The sequence below is a fragment of the Sphaeramia orbicularis genome, chromosome 12 (genome assembly GCF_902148855.1).
Source record: "Sphaeramia orbicularis chromosome 12, fSphaOr1.1, whole genome shotgun sequence".
Classification (NCBI taxonomy): Eukaryota; Metazoa; Chordata; class Actinopteri; order Kurtiformes; family Apogonidae; genus Sphaeramia; species Sphaeramia orbicularis.
In genome coordinates, this window is record NC_043968.1 from 37,103,496 (window position 1) to 37,124,855 (window position 21,360).

Consider the following 21,360-nt stretch of genomic DNA (forward strand, 5'->3'; position numbering starts at 1 on the left):
GGCCATGTCCCACTCAGGACATCTGTCATCATGCTGCCCTGCCTCGGTCGCTGCAGGAATTCAACACCAAACCATGGGGTCATATGTCAATCATCTTTATTCATAGTACAGATTATACATTCGGTAAGAAGCACCGTGGCACTCCGCAGTCGGCTGATGACGCTCCAGACGGGCTGTGCCATTTCATTTGATCATCATTTGGTTTATACAAAAAAAAAAAGTATACAAGAAAATTAGAAAAGAAAATTACACACGATACATTATAATACAAAATAAAACATTACAAGCAGAATGTAACTGTAGAATTTGTGGCTTAAACCATATATGTAAACAGGTAAATGGAATGATAAATTATTAACACATAAAACATACATCAACCATTTAAACTAATACTGGAATCAACTCAAGTTTGGCCACAACAGCTCTAAAACTGTCAGAGGTCTTAAAGTTTGTCATTTCCTAAAAACCATCTATTCACTGGTACCACAGTTTGGACCACATCATATGAAGTCTTACAAAATATAAACAGAATAAATAATGTGCCATAACAGGCTAAAGTTGAATACACAACCAAGGTCCCACTGACAGAGTGTTAAGGAAACAATTTGTGGATAAAGTTTGAAAACTTCCCAGTTTCCCAGTGGTTACTCTGGTAAGATTAGATCACTGGCCAGTAGTAGATGTTTGATATTGAACTGGTGGATATGAAGGAGGTATGAGGGTCTCCTATAACTCAAGAGGTGATAATAAGAACATCTCCCATCATGTCGAACACATAGTGAATTCATACTGAAAACCTAATCTGTTCTCTACATGGAACAAAAATGAGACTACTTCCTGTCACTAGTATCATGAAGAAATGTATGATAGTTTATGGGATTTAAATAGTATTATGATATCTTTATTTACTTGTTATGTGATAAAAGATTGTTCTTGTTAAACAAATATACTTTTTGCAGATTGTGCAGTGACAATTCATGCTGAAAACAGTCTAGGGAGCTAAACTCAGCTTTCCAGTCCAGTCAAACTGAGGGTTGAGCAACAGTAAAGTTAGACAGTAGCTTCTCTTAGAGCTTCTTTTTTGTAATTAGTGAAACCAAAGATAAAGATAGAAATTGGATATTTATATTAAATCCCAAAAACTGCCAGATAGACATATTTTCACTCATTGCAGAGAAGAAATCAGGTTTCCGCACTTCTGTAATATCATTTCCTAACACTCTGTCATCGATTCATAAACATAGTGTGAACTGGTCCTTTTTAACATTAACATTTATCATGTCTGCTGACAACATGTAGCAAACAACCATCATTTTTCAGTTGTGTTTCTTCTATTGACACTGGTAGCTACACAATATGCTGCTAAAAATAAGACAATTACCCATTACCTTCTGCATGTTTAGTAGCTGGAGGAAAAACATGCAGAAATGACTGTGATTACACCTTGATTAAAAAGGTGGATTATATTTGTAAAATATTAGAGCACCTATATAAATATATACTGTATACTTAACTTTCCTGCTCCTTAATGGAACATGATACATGATAAATGAGAGTCCTCAGAGTAAAATCATTCCAAAAAGTCTCCCCTGAGTGGAATAATGACAGGTTTATTTTGGTGTCTGTCATTACCACCCATACATTTTTCTCTGTGGGTGCTCTGCTCCCAAATAACCTCCCTCCAAACATGCTCAGTTGTGGTTACTCTGATGTTCTCTCGCAGCAAACAGAGGCAGCAAGGTGAGAGGATAAAGAGGATGCTATTACATTAACATGCGTTTTTGTCCGATTAAAAGGTTATAACTATCGACACCTTCATATGGATAAAGGCAGCTAAGGTTGTAGTGTTCACATTCATACTTGTACATGTAGTTGTGCCTTTGCTTGCAGAGAAGCTGATACTTAGACCTTTAACTGAGTAGATAGGATGCAAGGACGTGAAGTGTGTAGATACTGGATGGACAGGTAGTAGGTTTATACCACCACCCAGCTGGGTCTCAGTGGCCCCCCTGAATACTGCACATGGGGGACCGGTCCTCCATCACCGCCCTCCTCTTCTCCCTCTGAAGCCTCGTCTGTGTCTGTCTCCACAGTCAGCAGAACCTGAGAGAGGACCAGAGGGATTTTATGTAGAAGAATGCATGCCACAGTAAAATCACTTCTGCTGTGGATTGTGGATGTGGAAAATGTTCGCATTATTCACATTGTAAAAGACAAATCCCACAGGAGCAAAGTTTCATAATTGTATAAAGTCCATATGTGTATAAAAGTTCATATGTGGTTTTATGTTTGGGTATGATGCGGTCAGGCTTATGTAATGATGGGAGTCATGCATGGAAATTATTAGTTATTATTACACGACCCCCCCCCCCCCCCCCCCAAAAGGGGAGGCAAGGAGTATTGTTTTTGGTTTGGTTTGTTAACACTCTAGAAGCAAAACTGTTGGTTGAATTCATACCAAATTGGGTTTATAGATTGCCAGTGACCCAGAATAGATTTGATTACATTTTGGGAAAACTAGCTCAAAGTTCAAATTTTTTATGAATTTTTTAAATCTTTTTTTCCCCCATTTACTTACAATGGGTGAAATTTCTAATGTCTTTAACAGCAAAACTATTGGTTGAATTCATACCAAATTGGGTTTATAGATTGCCAGTGACCCAGAATAGATGTGATTACATTTTGGGAAAAGTAGCTCAAAGTTCAAATTTTTTATGAATTTTTAAAATCTTTTTTCTTCTCCCATTTACTTATAATAGGCGAAATTCATGTCAATAAAAACATCAATTTTGTTTCAATTTACTTCAAACTTGGTACATATATAGAGGCAGTTGATATGCTGACATCAGCACACGCACAGATACATCAGCTGGATCCATGCCAAAATAAACTACAATACGTGCAAGGGGCGGGGTTTGTTGTGCCTTAGTCTGATGAGTGGACATTACTTATATTTTAAGCAATTAACAAGTTTTAGTTTAGGTTCATTTAAGTTTTTCCAGGTATTATGAGAAAAGCCTTGGTTAATGGAAACTATTAAAGGCAGGATGAAAGAACATGTGATATCAAACATGACACCACCGTTGACCTCATATTGTGCAAGATGCTGTATTTTTGAACCCAGTGAATCATTAACATTTAGGAAATACATTATACTTTTCCACTGCGAATTTCATTTTTAGTATTTTTTGTAAACAATAATAATAACTTTAGTGGGAGCATATATTAACGTGTTCTATACAATAAAATCTAAATAAATAGAATAAGAGTAATACACATATTCAGTGGATACCTCTATTGACTAACTTTGTTTTCCTCAACAGTTTGTGTTCTCATATCTACAAAAACCACCAAAATTTTTCACTGAAACACTACGACTGTATTATTGAAAAACTGAAAACTCATTAAACACGTACTGTATTACTTAGTAAACCTGAACTTTTATTTTTGTGTCAGAAGCATCAGAGTTGAATGTTGAGCAAATTCAGCTAAAACATGTTTTTGTCAGAGGGTTAAATATCATATGAATATAAAGTCAGGACTTAAATCTGACAACAGCCAATGAAACACCAGATCAAATATTGCATTATTTGACTGAAAACATTCAGTGGTCTCACTTAGAATTGTATAAGTAAAATTCAAATGCTGAGGATCGCTGTATCTGCCATACTGTATTTTTATGTATCTATTTAGCACTAGAATTCTTGGTTGCCTGTCGCAATATATGCATGTTAATGTATTTTTTTCCACAGTTTTATTAATGTTTTTCTTTCTTTCTGTTTTTAAGCTATCTTTCAAAAGCTGAAAATGAGCCCTGTTGGCTAAAGCTGGCTCACTTACAGTTTCTTATGTTTCTGTTGATTAATATCCCTGTCAAACTACATCATTTAAGAGATGGTCTACCACAACTGGACTACATAAAAGTTTGATATCACGTCATTGGCAGCAGTAGCCACAACAACAGCATTGTAGCTTTAGCTTTGACCACCGCCCCCTCCGACACCCTGTCAGAATCAATGCCTCACTATCTGTCGTCCTCCTCTCTGCTTTCCATAACATCAGTGTGTGGAAACCACTCCTAAATGTCACTTTTATTCCCGGGATGAACGGTTGATTTATGGTTGTTTGGCAGATGACCAAGGAAAAGGGAAAAAGGAGAGGGAGGAATAAACACTCTCATCCTACTGAACACGAGAGTGGTGTACCCTGTCTGTCATTTATCCGAAAATCTGTAAGTTCCATATTTACAGAGAGGGGAAGAAAGAATGATATAAGCTGCTGTGGTGTGGAGGAGGCGGCTATTAAACTGATTCCCTGAACACAACACCAGGCCCTATTCAGTTTATGTCAGACCAGACGAAACAGCATTTAAACCAACGGAGGATGATATAAAAAACACTGTTCCCAGTTACAACTCTGTCTGGATCCAAACCTACCATCCTCTTTCTGACTGTACTTTATTTAATTATTATGTGCATTATCTCATTATTAATGGGTCAACCAAGCCAATAAATAAATATATAAATAAATAAATCAGAGCTGGCTGTTGGTTTTATGGTATTTATACAAAACTATCTAAGGTATGGTATAAGGAAAAAAAAACTAAACTGCAACAAGATACATGTAATGCAACAATTCACTCACAAGTCAAAAAAGTAAAAACTATTCTGATAATTGATTTTAATTAATATTTAAATAAAAATGCCAAGCATATGCTAATTTTCCCCCTAAAATATGAGGATTTGTTGCTGTCAGTGAAATATCTACAGGCTGATTGGTCAAAAAATGCCCCTAAAAGTGTCACTGTAGATAATTTCATTCTTCTTCTTTTTTTGGACATTTTACATTCTAAATATAGGAGAGAACTTCCATGAAACCAGTGTTAGTTGCAGTCCTAAGAGATAATAAAATGAAAATGGTCATTGTTATTATTACCCGTTATGACTTTTTACATATTTTAATTTTATACTTTTATCTATATTTATTTGACTTCACTCCTTACCAGTAAGTTGTATTGTGGGTTTGTCTAGTTTCTATTGCATAGCCTGGGGAAAGTTCTTGCTTTTCACTGACAAATAAAAATCTTGCATTTTGAATCTCCCTCCAACAAAGTGTTTATTAACATTTGTTTGTTTGTCTGTCTATCAGGGTGATTTTCATGAAACTTTGTAGAATTGCAGGCCATGGACCAAAAGAAAACTCATTAAATTTAAGAGTAGATCCTGAAAAGCTCATAAAATCTCTTTGGTTGTTGCCCCATTGAGTGTCATTCTACTGTTTTAAACAAATTAATGTATAGATACAGTCAAAATTAAAAATACAATTTTCTCCAATTGCTGCAATGACTCACATTTGTCAAGAGGACAAATACAACAAAAATAAAATATCATCCAAGTTCCCCAAACTCTAAAAGGGTGGACTGAGAGAAGAGTCTGACTCAGTGTTTCTTGGACTGGGTTCAACCTGGGTTTGTCCCTCATTAGATCAAGTGTAGACAGAAAAAATCAGTATGGTCTGTATGTGTTTGTGTGGCCTTTTGTATTCTGATCTAAGTAAGAATAATTTGGAATTTTTAACCACTAAAGTGACATTTAGGCCATTGCTGACTTTGGGAATAACCTTTTTTTTTTTTTTTTTTTTTTTTTTTTTTTTTTTTTTTACTTTTTGGGATTTATCATTCAGTTGTGATGCTTAAAGTTATAATAAAGGGATCTGGAATATGATGACAATGAGTGTTCTCACAATGTTATTTGATCCAAACATCACTAACTTTGTGGTATGAGTGGTTTTAATATCAGTGTTTGGGTATGTCTCCATAATATCAATGTAGGTTCATGTAATGTTTCCTAAACCCATGGAAAACAGTGTGATTGCATGTATGAGAAAGGGTGTTCCACCCCTAAAACAACAGGTGCAGATGACACCCAGTGTGACTGTGTGGGTTCATCAACCACCAGTTTCACACACATTCAAGTGTTTTTTCCTTCTTCAAAAAGACTTTAAACCGTCACATTCCAGCTCACATCCATTTGGTTAATGCAGCATGGATATGTGGGAACAGGCTCTTCTTCTTCCTAAAAGCTAAGTGTTTGGAAACATAAAAAGAAATCCATTTAGGGGACGATGACTTGCAAATGGACCCATCTGCTGTAAGTGGTCTCTCAGGGAAGGATTATATACACCGTCACTGATTTGGAGGATTTTAAATACAGTATTTTAACTCTAACTGGAAATAAATCAAAGACAAAAGAATTGAAGCACGGAGATAAAATAAATCTAACAGTAGCCTACAAGATCAAACTGATTTAAAATAAACTTTTAAACATTTCCCACAATTATTTTTACATTTAAATTAACTTAATCATCCATTAAATTTGATTTTTAGTTGATACTGAACTTCATTTGAATGATCATGTCCATCAGTCCTGATGGCTGATGTAACAGATCAAATGAAGCAGTCAGTGACAGAAACATTAATGACCTGTCGTGGTAAAATGTGAATATTTACTGTCCTCACCCGAGACTCCTCATTGTTCACCCAGGGCAGAGAGTCAGCCTTTTTCACAGAGCTGTCACAGGAGTCGTCCAGACTCTTCATCGTCTTGTACTTCCTCATCATCAGGCTGTCGACCACCCAGAACATGATAGACTGCAGGGGGCGTAAGCACAGGTAAGAGGGAGTTCATTCATTAAATGTAACATTATACTTTACTTTACTGCAAATCTGAGACACTTGTACATGAAGATTTCTATTTGATTCTGCTTGATACTCTACTACGTTTCAGGGGTAAATGTATGTTTTCCTCTGACAAATTTTGTCTGACAGCTTTACTTCATTTTCTGATAACAGTTTCCATTCACCTTCTGTCCACTGAAAACTGAGTATCTAGAAATGAGAAGAGTTTCAAATTCCCATCCTTCTTAAAATGAATAAAATCATTGAAAATCCTCTTGGTTGGAAAATGTCAAAAAGCTGAAAACAGGCCAGTTTATCTGATGATTGGACTTTTTGGAGATATGTGATTCTCACAGGTCAGGGATGCTACAAACATATCATCAACTGATACAACATGATGTATTGTTTTAAAATAAAATTACTAAACATTATGTACAAATGAGTCCAACCTAAAACATATAAAGCTGAAAAATGCAACATTAATATTGATTCAGCTTTATTATGACTCTAAAAATACCATATATGACAGAAGAACACTGACAGGAACCAGTTTAAGTTTAATTCTTGAATACTTGAAATACTTTATGTAATACATTCAGCTGAGTATAGTTTTAAATACTTAACTAAATGTACTAGTAACTAAATACTAGTAAGGAATTTTCACAGTGTAGTATCATTACTTTTACACAGGTTAAACAAGTGAATTCTGCCACCACTGACCAGTAAATGTTTAATTAAAGTGAAGGACATTATAAACATTACAACATGTAGGTCATAAAGGTTCAACTCACATTGACAATGAAGGGTACGATGAGCATGACCAGCACCAGCTCCAGCTGAGGGTTAGCAATGTAGCTCAACAACACCTCCTGCAACTAGGACAAAAACAACACAAAGGGTTAAAAAAAACTACACAAAACCTATTAGAGACATTTGGATTCAATACAAACACACAGGACGTCATTGGAACTTCACAACCATCACAACATTGAGGCAAACTTTGGTAAATATTGTTTCTAATTTCTCATTGGTCTTTCGTCTAATAGTTTAGAAACTGTCTTTAAACAAACAATATGTCATCTCCAGATAGTTCTGACAGACTTACATAACAAAACAACATATCTGAAAATAAATGCATATTAAGAAACCAAATAAACTTCCTTTATTCTTCTTTGAGAGGCATGTATTCTTAAGACAAGAGGTACTTGGAATATGACCCGGAAAATCAAGAAAACAAACATTAAAATGCATGAACACTGCCTGAGAATTATCATTACAAGCAAAAGGCAAAAGTTTTCCCCAAGTGTTTCATCTTCCTGTTGTTTATTCCTCCGGTCGTCCACATGATTTCCATGTCTCAATCCTACAAGAGTTTTTTCAAAGCCAAAATAAAAATAAGGAAAAATAACATCCTCATTTTTTTTTACATCAAATCTGGGGTCAAGAAACCTTTTGGTCATGTTCGTACCAGAGCCAAGAAAATATGGTGTTCGCATAGAAATGAGAAATATCATCACAGAAACTGTTATGAAAATACAGACGACATGTGACAAAATACTGTCATATGAATGATGTAGCACTTTCCCACTGAATTCTTACTTTGGACCATCCAGGAACGAGCAGCACCAGGCTGATCACACCTTTCTCCAGCACCATAATGAGCAGATAGATGCCACACTGACCGAGCCACGCCGCTGCCTGAGGGGGGTCACCTGAACACAGCAGAGGCCCCAAACCATTAAAACAGCCACATACTCACTTAAATACATCATCATATTAAGACCAGGGTTCATATACATTTTCCCAGGTCAAATTCAAGCACTTTTCAGGGTCTTTTTCAAATTTTTCCAGCACAACATCTTATCGCTTGGGTAAAATACATATCTACAGGAATACATACAGTCATAATTATTTTTGTCAGTTTTTATCACAACGTGCATTGTATTATGCTATAAACATCTAAAATTATGTTTCATAATAGCAAAAAGGTTTATTAATTTAAGGAGAACACAAAGTTTTATCCAAAAAAAGGGAAGCCATTTGGCGATCTTCAGACACACTCGCACCGAGACAAAAATTAAGATAAAAATGTACCTGGAGTCGACCTGAGAGCACCTGGTAATTTTCTTTTTTGACATAAAGTTATATATTTTCAAAATGTATCACCTCTCTATAAGTAGCTTTGGCTTGACATATAACCTGGAAGAGTTAATATTAAAAATAAATAAATCACACAATTGCCAGTACTTAAACTGATTTTCAAGCACTTTTCAGACCTTGAAAACACAACATTGAAATTCAAGCATTTTCAAGGATTTCAAGCACCGGTAGGAACCCTGTAAGACTTTAGCTTTAAGTTAGTTGTCCTTAAGTAGTCATTTGACAATTTATGGCAAATTATTTAGGGTCAGCAAACTTCAATCCCTCTACTGTGTTTGTGCATATGCAAAGACCAAACACTTTTCAAGCAGCAGACATTAGTTTATGGAGTTTAGTCAGTGTGATCTCCTCCTCTGATTTCATTTAGATGGCATTAGCTTGGTGAGTTTGAGTGTTTACTACTCTCAACACTCATCCACACATGAGCACTTCTGTTTGTCTGTTCAGAGGGTCCATCAGTTTTTTATACAAACCTATGAGTTATACCTACAATATGCATTAAGTTGAGTAACAATATTAGAGGCTGTTGACCGTAAATGTCAACACAAAGAGATTTAGTGATTTAGACTAGTTATTAGTAGCCTTTATGAGTCATAATCCCATTGGTTAGTGGACATTAAAACAGCTACACTTAAACACATAAGCACTGTCCAATGCCCACTGATGTCCAGACCTGGCACTTATTGGTGGTTCGTCTTCACACACTTCATGTTGACACTGGACTTATTCAAAGAAGCCCCAAGATGGCCCCATCGTCATTCCATGTCATAAATAGTAATAAAAATGGCCATTTTTTGTGACCAATTAGAAAATCATATGCATACATACATTGACTCTCTTCAACACATTCAGTAAAATATATTTTACTACAAATGACATCACTGAGGACATATGGTAAAACAATTCTGCTTGAAAAATATTATTTTAAGCTATTTTTTTCTCTCTTCCTTCCACACATTTTTCCCCCTGTAATTCCTACATAGTTTACATATTTTTTTTTCTCTTTCTTAATTGCTGGAAAATATCTAGCAAGCTTTGTTTTGTATTTTTATTTGCCTTATTTTGAAAAATTTCAGGGTTTCTCTCTTTGTATGTATTTTCAAACCTGTTACTTCAATTTGCACAAAAGCTATAACCATAAATGGTCATTTAACATCAATTCAGTTTAAACTTTATGTTCCAAAGCACAAGTTCTTGGTGACAACTCTAAATATATAATAATAGCATTTCCTCTCCTGGTGTTTGTCTTTTCAAAAGGTCTGTTACAGGTGTCTTAATACAACAAAGAGAAAGAAGAAGGAGGACACACAGACTGAGAGCCAAAGGAAAAGAGAGAGTGAGACACAGAAACAGCTGATCATCATTTCATGGTGTGTCTGGACTCAGTGAGCTCACTTTATGGATTTTTCATGACAGAGTTTCAAAATAACACATCTGGAACTCAAAGTGCTCTCTACATCTCGGATAAACTGTTTTTTGTTTTTTTTTTTTAAATTGGCTGTAGTTCCCAAAACGAAAGTAAACAATAACTCATCCTGGCAAGTTGGTTAAATAAAAATGTGTGAGGAATGCATAAGGAAACAACTGTAGGCTGCATAAATGTAATAATTGGTCTGGATTTAATCCTTCTCTAAAGCTGCTGGGAATGTTTTCAGACTGCTGCAGCTGCACATGCTGGCCGTCCTCTCAGCCTGCCTCTATCTGATCTATAGCACCCTCTGGTGGTGGGACTTAAAGGTACAACATTTCAGGAGCTGATGCTCCCCTCATCCATATCACATCATAAAGTCTACTCTTTTGGCTTTCATAATGTGATAAAAATAAGTTTAACTCACCGTATTCTCCAAACATGAGCAGCGTCCACTGTTTGTACTCGACCAGTTTGGACACCAGTTTGACCGCCAGCCAGATGACCAGCATCCCCAGCGTGGCATCCAGCAGGAAATTCATCAAATACCTTTGGAACAGATAAGAAATTACAAAGAGGAACATCCTTACAAACCACACCTCATCATATCATGGCTTGTTTGTGTAACTCACAGGGAGCATGGGTCTTCTTTAGTGAGTGTGGACAGGAAGACGTTAGCAAAGTGGATGAAAAGAGCACCAATGGCCTGCTTCGATGTGTCATAAAACCTGGGAAAGACAGATAAAAGTTTTAATTGAATGGATATGACTTCCCTGCATTAATGTTTGCTTCATAAGAACTACAATAAAAATGCATTTCTAAACTTTTCATGGCATGGAACCCAAAATATGAAAAATCACAGCTCAGACTAGAGACGAGATTTTATTTGATAACTGAATAAGTATTTATTAAAACTGTATGTGTGTGTAAATAATGTTTAGTTATAAACATAAAGAACAGAAAAAATGCTGACCAGATCCTCCAGGGTCGTCTGATCCCTACAGGTTCCCGGAATCTTTTTACTGCAGACAAAAAGGAATTCACTCAATTAATCACTAACACATCAGCAGACTGTTCAAGGTGGGAGACAATAACATGTAGCCCTGTGTTTTTTGTTTTGTTTTGTTTTGTTTTGTTTGACCTCCACAGTGAGCTTCACGTCTGTGCAGAGCTACTGGGCAGAGGGCAGCGAGTACAGATAAGACACAGACGATCACATATCATCCTTGTTTCTCGTTGCCATAACACTTCATTCCTCCCCACCGGGCTCAGGATGAACAGACGCCCACTGTTCCTCTATCTCGCATCTCACAAGGTCAGAGAATGTGACTCGACATGTGAAAACAGGACTGAGGTTTCCTGTGGATGTGCTTTACGTCTGCAAACTCTACTCTCTACACAAATATCCACTATCATTTGGACATGATTCATTTTAAACTGATTACCCTCTAGACATTTTTCCTTCAGTTCCTACATAGTTTACATATTACAATTACATACATGTCCTTTTTTAAATGAAAATCTGTAAGGGTGTCAGATGTGCATAAAATGGTATTAAGTATGTCTAAAGTGTGACAAACTTGGTAGTAACCTGCAAAAACAGGTCAGACATAACGATGGTGCCTTGAAAGTCTGTTGGCTAACATGACCTTTTCTGCTCACAAAAACAATTCAATATATTTTTAAATCGATAGCAAAGCACTGAAGAAATGCAGTAAGTTTACATCAGATTCAGGAACTATCTGAATTATGTGAAGGTAGACATAAACACAAGTGAATGGAAGGAAATTCCAAAAATAGCTTTGAGGAACATAGTTCCAAACACAGATCAGGAGAAGGATGCAACAGCAGACTCAGCTGTGACTTGGCCTACTGCCACTGTGATCATATCTGCTCTGCTGCACATAAATAATGCAGTGTAAATACTAACAGATGCATGCGCTTTGACCAAGAATGACACTACTTGCAGGCAGCATGCATGCAGAAAACTACAAAATGGGGAGTGGATATTGATTTCTCTACTAATAAGTAACTGAGTGGAGGTTAGAGCTCACTGATCTCTTTCACCCTGAAGGCCTGGTCTCATTCTTCAAAACTTCACTGCACAGAAGCTTCAGCAAATCATCATGACTACACTGACCTTGGATGATATACAATGTCAAATAATTATTTTGATAGCATTTTTACAGATATTCAAACTAAGATACAAGTCATGACAAGTCAAGTCAGTGGGAATAGTAATTTTCCACTTTTTAATTTCAAGAATATAAAAATGATGTGGTGAATTGTGCAGAGGTCCGTGCTGAACATTCATGTTATGTATGGAGGATATCATTTCCATGTCAGGGCATATCTGCAGCAACATGATACTCCATTTATAAAATGTATGTTGTGGCACATTTTACCTTTATCAAAACATTGCAGCTGTTGCAATCAGGATATTGCACATGCATGTCACACTCACACAAGTCGTAAGTGCACATATTGCATTTTTGATAATATTTAAATTAATAGTTTAATGCTCCCTAATATACTATCATGGTCATGAACTGAATGAAGGACTTTCCTGTGTGCACATACTTCTGAGTTAATGTGATTTCAGTGCAAATGCATCACAGTGATATTTAAGTGATCATGAACTTTCCCCATATAAAGATAAACTCACAAAATATGCAGTTTTACTCAGACAGTGTCTAGCGCAGAGGTTAAATAAAGCAGAAGATTTTAATTTCGGAGTGTTCATGGTTAACGTTGCACACAGAAACAACAATTTGTGCAGTTTTTGATTAACCAAGCGATATGGGCCAGCTATTATGGAGGTATTGTGGAATGTGAGGAAAGGGAGACAAAAATGGAAAAAGAACTGCAACTTTTGATTTATACATTTCAACAAATCAACTTAACAAAAACCCCAAAGATTAATTGCAGACTTTCTACATGACTTGGTATCAGCAAGGCCTTTAAACTGCTGCAGAACACTGGTCACAATACCCAAAATTCTCCAGGTCAGCTGCCACAAAATCACAAGTTATTCAAGAGTAAACAGCCATTGTTCAGAGTGAGTAAATCAACACTGTGAATCTCTATCTGCAACTTAGTTTTTTGTCAGACACCAAATACCCATTGGCAAATGATATCTTGATTAACCCATAAAGACCCAAACAGCCACTGCTAACCAAAAGCATTTACTACTCTAAACTGTTTAATAACTTCTGATCCACCAAAATATTAATAAGTGTAAATAATTGGTGTAAAATGCAGTTTCTTATCTTTTTATGGTATCAGATATAACCCGTTTGGATGTTTAGAGGCTACATACTGAATGTGGAAACACCGTCTTTTTCTGCAACATTGTTTCACTAGTAAAACCCATGAAGTTTGATAAATGACAGTGGATGGACGCATTTGTTTTATGTTCAAATAATGATATATTTTAATGAAAAAGGCACTTTTTCATCAGTTTATCTGTTTTTGATATAACAACCCTCAATTTTAATCTGAGTTTTTATGGACATTGACATGATCAGTGAATTAAATATAGGAAAACACAGGATTTTCACTGAAAAAAAGTAAAATACACAGTATAATATTATGATAAATGGTGATAAATCACTCAAAGAATGGTTACATAGAAAGGAAAAATCATTTGGGAACTGCCACAAAAATAACACTGAGCCTTTATGGATTAAAATTATATTGTCAGATCATTATGAAATGTGCAATTAAAACAGTCACACAGTCCAGACAGACATATTAAGTGAATTATGAGTTATATTTTATTATTTTATATTTAATGTCAAATTTCTTTTTGTGAAGTGGAACTTGGAAGATTATTTGTTGGTGATGTTATTAATTTTATTATAATAATAATTATTAATATCATTGTTAGTCTTCCTCCATGTTTGTTGTTTATCCATGTTTGTCCATGTTCCCTTATAGGGAAGAGTGAGACAACATAATGCAAAACCATGATTTCCCCAGAATAAACTCCAGCTGCAGGCATTGGTTTATCCCATTTAAACGTCCCCTTTAAAAGTGGTTCGCATTTATTGCAGTGGATCGATGTGTTTTTGTGTGTACGTGGAAGCAATTTGTGGTGATTACCATTAAAGAAAGCCCAAGAGTTATGAGAAGGTATCATACTTCCAGGGTTTAATACTGGCCGAAGTGTGCAATGAGTACAGAAGAGTGGTTTGATCTTTAAATATATGGTCAATGCGTGGAGGTTTACTACAAAAAAAGGAAGTACATATTAAAATAGGATTTTTTTCAATGGAGTTTGGTGTAAAGGTAACGAGGCTTGAAAGAAACGTCAACAAAACGCCACGTGGACTTGTGTTAACATTAAACATGAGTTTGTAACCCTCTGAGATTCCCTCATCTTGTACATGAACCGTACCCAGATGTGTGTAATGTTCCAGATGTTGGTTTATACTCACACATCAGGGTACTGAAGGCGACTATGGCCAACAGACCCTGGATCAGGACGCCGAAGCGGTCCGTCAGAGCCCCGTTGTCACATCCATGGGGGTTCGCCTTGTTAATGTCTGACATGTTCGTAACCTCAAACGGAGCATTATCCAGGAACCTCTTGACCAGGACCACTCCGGTGTATCCGTACATATCCATACTGACACGACCAAAACAAGCAGACAAAAGGAGCAGCGCGGCGGATAAAGACGGGCTTTAACCGTCCTTTAACACAGATACACAGCCGGATGTCAGTTTACGGAGGTCGGATGAAGGTAAAGTGAAGTCCCCGGGGTTTTCAGATGCCGCTGCTACATGTTACACCAAAGAAAGACACAAAATAGATCGATAGAGTGACTCACATCCATGTTTATCTCAACGAAAACACAACAGCGTGAATAAGAAATACAACTTCCGGGTTTACCTTTCAAAATAAAATGTTCAACCCTCAGCCAAGAAAATGACTAAAAAAAAAAAAAAAAATCTCATAAGCAAAAACTATGTTTTTAAAATTATATTACTATTATTGTATTTATTTTTATTCTATGTCTAAGGCAGAACTGTATTGGTAAATTCAACATCAAGGTTCTTTCTTTCTTTCTTTCTTTTTTTTTTTTTGGGGTGTGGGGGGGTGTTCCATCCAAAGATATTTCATTTCTCAAATAATTAAACTATACAACTCAGAAATACAATTACAGGACTAACAGGCAGTGTCGGGATACCAATCAATAAGTAATAAAGAAAGAAAGAACCCTTAAGCTCATATTCAAGTAAGGATGATAGAATAGAACAGAATAGAATAGAATAGAATAGAATGTTTGTTTGTTTTTTTTGTTTTGTTTTTTTTGCCGTTTTGTTATTTAGTATAACAGTGGGAGAATATATTTACAGAGTAACCTAAAATTTACAGGAAAACCACCTCATCAGACTCTTCCATCCTACCTGATATTTTTTTCAGGACAACATTGTTATTTTTCCCGCTCTATCCACACAGAAAAAGAATATGATGCAAATTTCTACAATGCTGTTAATTCTGTGGTGAATTTGTCCAATTGTGTAACAGTGTGCTTATAGCCACTTCCAGCCTCTTCTGTCTATATTATCATCACATCGTGTCATATTTGTATTGCCTCTAAATGTTGCTTCTCTGTGTCAGCATCATTTCTGTTCTTTTGTTTCCTGCGTCTACATTAGTCCAACCACACCATGAGCTTTTACTTTGAAGCCACACTCGCATATTTTCTCGCTGCGGTTTGGAGACATTGACGCAGCAGAATTCCTTGGACGTGCGCGAGGCCTGCTCTAGCCTTTGTGTATGTGAGTGGCACGATGTACGCATGTCATGTGCACGAGAGCCATTGAAGTAATTCACAGCCTCACTTAAATATACAATGAAAGAGATGTTTAATCTCAAAGTCTCACAGAAGCAGTATCTTCTGTTAAAAACACATCATGTGATTTGAAGCAGTTCCTCATTGTGATGAATCTGATGACTGTTCATGCCTCATGGTAAACTGTTACAGAACCAACAGCCTATTTATTTCCGCGCATCCACTGTGAAGTCAGAGACGCTTCAAAACCACGTGATCCCCATATAAAGCATACATCTTTAGTGACTCCATGCCTCCGGAAAGTGAAATATTTCTTGGAACTCTGGATGAGTGTTTGGCCTAATTGACCGCCCCGCCCACCTCAATAGACACGGACTAATTGATTCCATTGACCACTAATAGCTAACCTCAGTCAGATACAGAAACATTTATATAGTAGCTATAACACTGTAAAATGGCTGCATTTATTGGACCGACACTATCATTAAGACACATAAAGAGAAACAAATATCCAGACCACAATGAAACTCCCAAAATGTGAAAAGAAAGTATCTCTAGGGGCAAATCCAGCTGACCCACAAACTAAACAAAGTGTGGCTATCTCACAATCCCTGTGCTCATTTGTTGTTTCTTTATCAGTGCACTTTGGATGTTTATTGTTTCTGGTTGTGGCTGACTGATAATAATGGCTGCATGCATTAATAGCTGATTAAATCAAATGAAGTAGAAAAACTATGAAAACTGCATTTTTAACATCACCTGATGATTTATCGAATTGCATACTTTCCTACACAGTAACAGTAATGTGCAGATCCAAACACTTTAGTCCTCAGTCACAACCGTTCATTAGAGAAGACCGAACACAGGGAAGTTGCGGCTTCACGCACGAGCACGTGTGCGTGTTTGTGTACGCACGCGCGCGCGGAAAAGACGGGCATAATCCTGTCTCGCGCTCCTGGAAAAGCTTCTTCTTTGGCAGATTAATGGCGCACGGCGCACGCTTTAACCATCTGTTCCACCAGCAACATCACACCGGCACGAGCGCCTCCTGTCACCTCCTCACCACTCCTTTGTGTCTTCATGAATCAGATCCCAAATAAGACTCCGAGCTTCTCTACACAAGTTTCAAAATAAAACACTGGAGCAATAAATTATGCCATTTTTTGTTACCTATTGTACTTAGCCTTTTTTTTTTTTTTTTTTTTTTTTTTTTTTTTTTTTTTACCCGTGTCTGTTAAAGTGAAGGTTTTCGGGTTGTATCATCACTTTGTCCCTGAACCATTTATCACTAAGGGCTGGAGGGCACTTCCATCCCTTGCACAGAACACAATGAGCGACCACAGTTTCACTGAAATAGGCATCTAATATCTATACTTCTACAATTTGAAGCACCCCCGTATTTTTCTATTTAGGTGGTGCAGATATGGTTGAAAGGCAAATATCGAAAACTTCAGCTGGGATCTTATTATCTGTTTTGAAATCTTGCAACAGACCAAAACAAACACAAGTGAAAAACAGTAAAGTTCATAATCTTCTGTTTGTTTTCCGCAGTGCAGATATGAGTCACTTTAACAGTACCTGACTGCCACATGATTGTGATCATATTCATTGAAAGTCTTGATGTTTTTAGAGGATTTCCAGCAAAACCAGGAATTTAGTAGGCTAAATAAAATAAAGCTTAAAAGTACAAGATTCAAACGAGTTTATCTTATTTTTGAGTCAAGAAAAAACTTTGCTGAACAAATATGTGTTTATAATTATACTGCGATATAGAAAACGTCCCCGCACTTGTGTTTTACGGACAATTACAGATGTTTTAGAAGTTCAGTCGACTTCAGTTTCTGCAAAACTGTTCTCTCATGTCGTATCTTTACTGCGTTTCGTTTACCCTGTGTGAGTGTGGAAAAATGAAGCCACCTTTGAACTAAACTGAACAGCTCTCCAAAACGGTGCAGTGCGCTCTTACCACTAGAGGATACTGTTGACTTTGATAAAAGAAAAAAAAAACCCTTTGATTATTAAAATGAAATAAAATCAACTCCAGAACCTTTTTTTCCTCAGCCTTGTTTGTTAAACAGTGGTTACTAGAACTTACAAAATAAATAAATTAATAAATCCCGAGTGGTCAAAATGAAAACGATGTTAAGACATCAAAAAGATATGACTGTTCAGCTGCTATCAGTCCTATATTTTACCAAAGTCAGCTATATTTCTGTCTCCTTCTATATTTGTCCTCAAGAAAAAAGGTTACCACTTCCTATCATCATAGTATCAGATAGTTTATTTTCCTGTTAATATTATTAGAACATGTTAAGCTGATTTTTTTTAATCGAATTACTGGCTATAAACATTCAATGACTAATAAATAATGACTAAGTAAACCAAACATCACTCACTGAGGTGTAATTTACAGTTAAGTATGCATTTGCATGTGTTATATCAGAATAATCCCTATCCCAATAACAGACATTCGTTATGTATCACAGTTTTCCGCCGTTGAGTGTGTGTGGTTTCATTCTTCTCTGTCTGAACTTCAGTCCACTGTTTGATTCAGGCTGAAGAAATATTTTTGCGTCTGCACTAAAAGGTCAGTGAAGGAGTTGGCTTGAAAATATCTGTAGATGTTTTGGACATGCGCAGATGAGAGATGCCATATTGGAACGGGGGCAGCAGCAGCTGAAAGACGTCGCTTGCGTTGCTTTGCTCGGGCTCACGCGAACGAGGAGAAGAAAAAAAAAACAGGGGGTCTCGAGAAGGAGAGGCGACTAAAAACTTGGACAGGTAAGACAGGTGACGGCTCCGGCAGCTCCGGGCGCCTTCTCTGTAGCTGATGCGTGTTTTTTTTTCGTTATGTCGACGGAATAAACACCGGGAGAGTTATTTTCTCCTCCTCCGCTTAAAAGCCTGAAGTGCTCCCGAGGCTGTTTCTGTAGAAACCAGAAAAATAGTCACCAGCGGTGGTTCACGAGCCCAAGTTCTTTAAAGTGTGTAACGCGCAGGAATGATCAGCTTTCACCGGCGGACAGGACGCGGTCTCGTGGCACTTGCGGTAATTTCGTTTATTGCGTTGTTTTTCCTCTTTGCTTGTCTGGACAATTTAATTAACGGCTTTATAAAATTACGCGATTTTTTAATCAGCTGCACCGGGGAAACACCTGGAATCACCCCTGAAACGTTATTTCAATACGTTAAATAATGTCTTTAACAAACAACGCAATTTTCTTTGCCACTAACCTGAAGTTGTTTTTTTTAGATTGACGCCAGAATTTACTTATTACTACGTTTCGCACCTTAATGAGTCATGTGGAATTTTTTTAAGGTATGTATAAAGCCATCGGAAAATACCGGACACTGCCAAAATGTCAAACCACTTTCAACATGGCGGGTTATGGTGTTCGAGGGGAAAACTGCGCCTTAAAATCTTTGAACGAGGAAAAAATAAAATGATAGTAGATAACGCGACCGGTTCTGTTTCTTTTGATGGAAATATACGAGGTTTAATCAATTAAATTCAAAGTGTGCATTTGGCAACTCCGTGGGAGTTTTTTTCCGCTGCAGTTTTGAGTGTGCAAAGTACATGACCGGAGTGCCAGGCAGCTGGTCGGCTACACCCCTCAGCCTCATCTTCCTTATGAGCATTAACGTTTCCTCTTTCACTTTTATGTAAAAATGCTTTGCTCATTCGATTGCTCTGTTTCTAGATTACATTTATATGAGATTAATTATTTTTCCTAGGTGAAACGAACATCACAATGAATGCATTTTCCATATTTTCCTCCACCTTTGCATAGATGTGTTGATGATTGCACACAAGGACGAGATGTTTTTCCACTATATTGTTTCACTGTGGGTAAATTTGCAACGATTAGGCAGATAATTTGGTTTTACCACGGGTATCTGTTTAATTATGTCTCTTTTCTTACGAAGCGATTTTGTAAATCCCGGGTTTATTCCCGTGGATTTCTCCTCCAGATTAAATTCGTCATCATAATGAACAGAAACAATAAAGGCACGATACGGAGCCGACGATAGACACTCATGTGCAATGAATAAATCATTCTTTTAGACTTCTTAGTGTTAAAAAGATATTTTTTTTCCACGCAGACTTGAGTGGGGATGGGTGAGCGGAGTCCTGCAGATAAAGGAAACCTGCCAAAAATAGCACTTTAAAGGAGGAAAATGGCAGTAAATGGAAATTATATGTGCTGATTTTTCTCCATCTGTGGAAGTCACAGGACTCCTGCTGCACACTATTGTTGGTTTGGACTGTTGGCTTTTTCTAAAGAGCCACCCAACGGCCATTTGTTATCATTTAGCTGTTTTTGATAAGCCATTGTATGTTAATCTTCCTGTAAATGTTTCTTCAGAAAGGAAATTACACAGTAAGCATGTCTTCCTTGAAAAGAGAGGGAATGAGAGAGGGAAACAGAAAGGGTATTTATAAAGGAAATAATGAAGTGAGACTCTTTTCTTTATTTGTTTCTTTCTCCTGTTGGCAGACAAACTCGATTTGAATAATGGGAGGACTTAGGCAAATATAATTTTTGACCTCTCTTGTTTTCAAAAGACTAAAAATCTCAAAGCTGCAGGTCATGTAAATGGTTTGTGCACATGTCTGCATTTTGTAGGAAGTTGTTTCCAGTCATTGATGTTGAAATAAGAAAGCGCTGGACTGAGGGAGTTTCCCTGTGGCTCCAGCTCTGTCTTCCTTTCTGTCTTCTGGTTTTTGTGGTTCGCCAGGGGCAGCTGCTCTTTGCACTTCACCACACATCATCATTTTAGTTAGATCGTTTTAGTGAGCAGCAGAGACTGTTGTAATTGGGCGTGAAACATAGAGGCTGAGTTTTGTCCACATTTACAATCTATTTAGAAAAACAGAAACCCAAAGGAGGAAAGAAAGGGCAGAAATTGTTATTTATTTGTCCTGTTGCCAAGAGGAAACAACTCTTGGATGGATGTAAAAGAGGAGAATCTAATAGGGAGTAATGCAATAAAACCCCAAGACCATGCAGTGGTAGTTAATCTCCTAAATCCTCCATTAAATCTCTGGCATGGATGGGTTTGGGGAAAGGCAGGGGGACAACACGTGGATCCCCAGTGCCCCATCAGGGGCTAATCAATAAAAGCCTCCTCTCAATCTGAGACCATGGGGGCACAAATGTCCTGCATCTGAGATTAACTCTCCAGACCAGTTTAATCCCCTGGTGCTCAATCTGGGCTGTTTCTGTAGGATGCTGCAGGTCAGTAAGATTCATCAAATGCGGAGTCCAACGGTAAAATTGCTCAAAAAGTAATTTTACTCCAGGGAAAAACAA

At 37.0% G+C, this 21,360-nt stretch overlaps 2 protein-coding genes across 4 annotated transcripts in view; one reads left to right on the forward strand and one right to left on the reverse strand.

Annotated features, from left to right (window-relative positions):
• Positions 1 to 79: 79 nt before the first annotated feature.
• On the reverse strand, positions 80 to 15,103 carry tmem110l (transmembrane protein 110, like). The gene is made up of 8 exons (XM_030150230.1): positions 14,684 to 15,103; positions 11,218 to 11,266; positions 10,877 to 10,972; positions 10,672 to 10,793; positions 8,276 to 8,388; positions 7,468 to 7,551; positions 6,518 to 6,649; positions 80 to 2,103 (listed from the first exon to the last, which is right to left on the reverse strand). The coding sequence occupies exons 1-8, from the start codon at positions 14,871 to 14,873 to the stop codon at positions 1,975 to 1,977; spliced, it is 915 nt and encodes a 304-aa protein (XP_030006090.1). The 5' UTR covers positions 14,874 to 15,103; the 3' UTR covers positions 80 to 1,974.
• A 3,568-nt stretch (positions 15,104 to 18,671) lies between these two features.
• The window catches only part of sfmbt2 (Scm like with four mbt domains 2), a 53,130-nt gene continuing 50,441 nt past the window's right edge, over positions 18,672 to 21,360 (forward strand). For all 3 annotated transcript variants that reach the window (XM_030150082.1, XM_030150084.1, XM_030150083.1), the window contains exon 1: positions 18,672 to 18,826. The gene's annotated coding sequence lies outside the window, so the exon portion shown is untranslated. The remainder of the gene's footprint in view (positions 18,827 to 21,360) is intronic.

Bases quoted from the DNA above. Each gene is read 5' to 3' on its own strand.
- tmem110l (XM_030150230.1), bottom strand. From the start codon at position 14,873: ATGGATATGTACGGATACACCGGAGTGGTCCTGGTCAAGAGGTTCCTG. The intron at 7,552-8,275 runs GTAAGAATTCAG...TTTTTGTCCTAG, and splicing joins TCGTTCCTGGATGGTCCAAA to TTGCAGGAGGTGTTGTTGAG. The intron at 6,650-7,467 runs GTGAGTTGAACC...CGCCCCCTGCAG, and splicing joins TCGTACCCTTCATTGTCAAT to TCTATCATGTTCTGGGTGGT.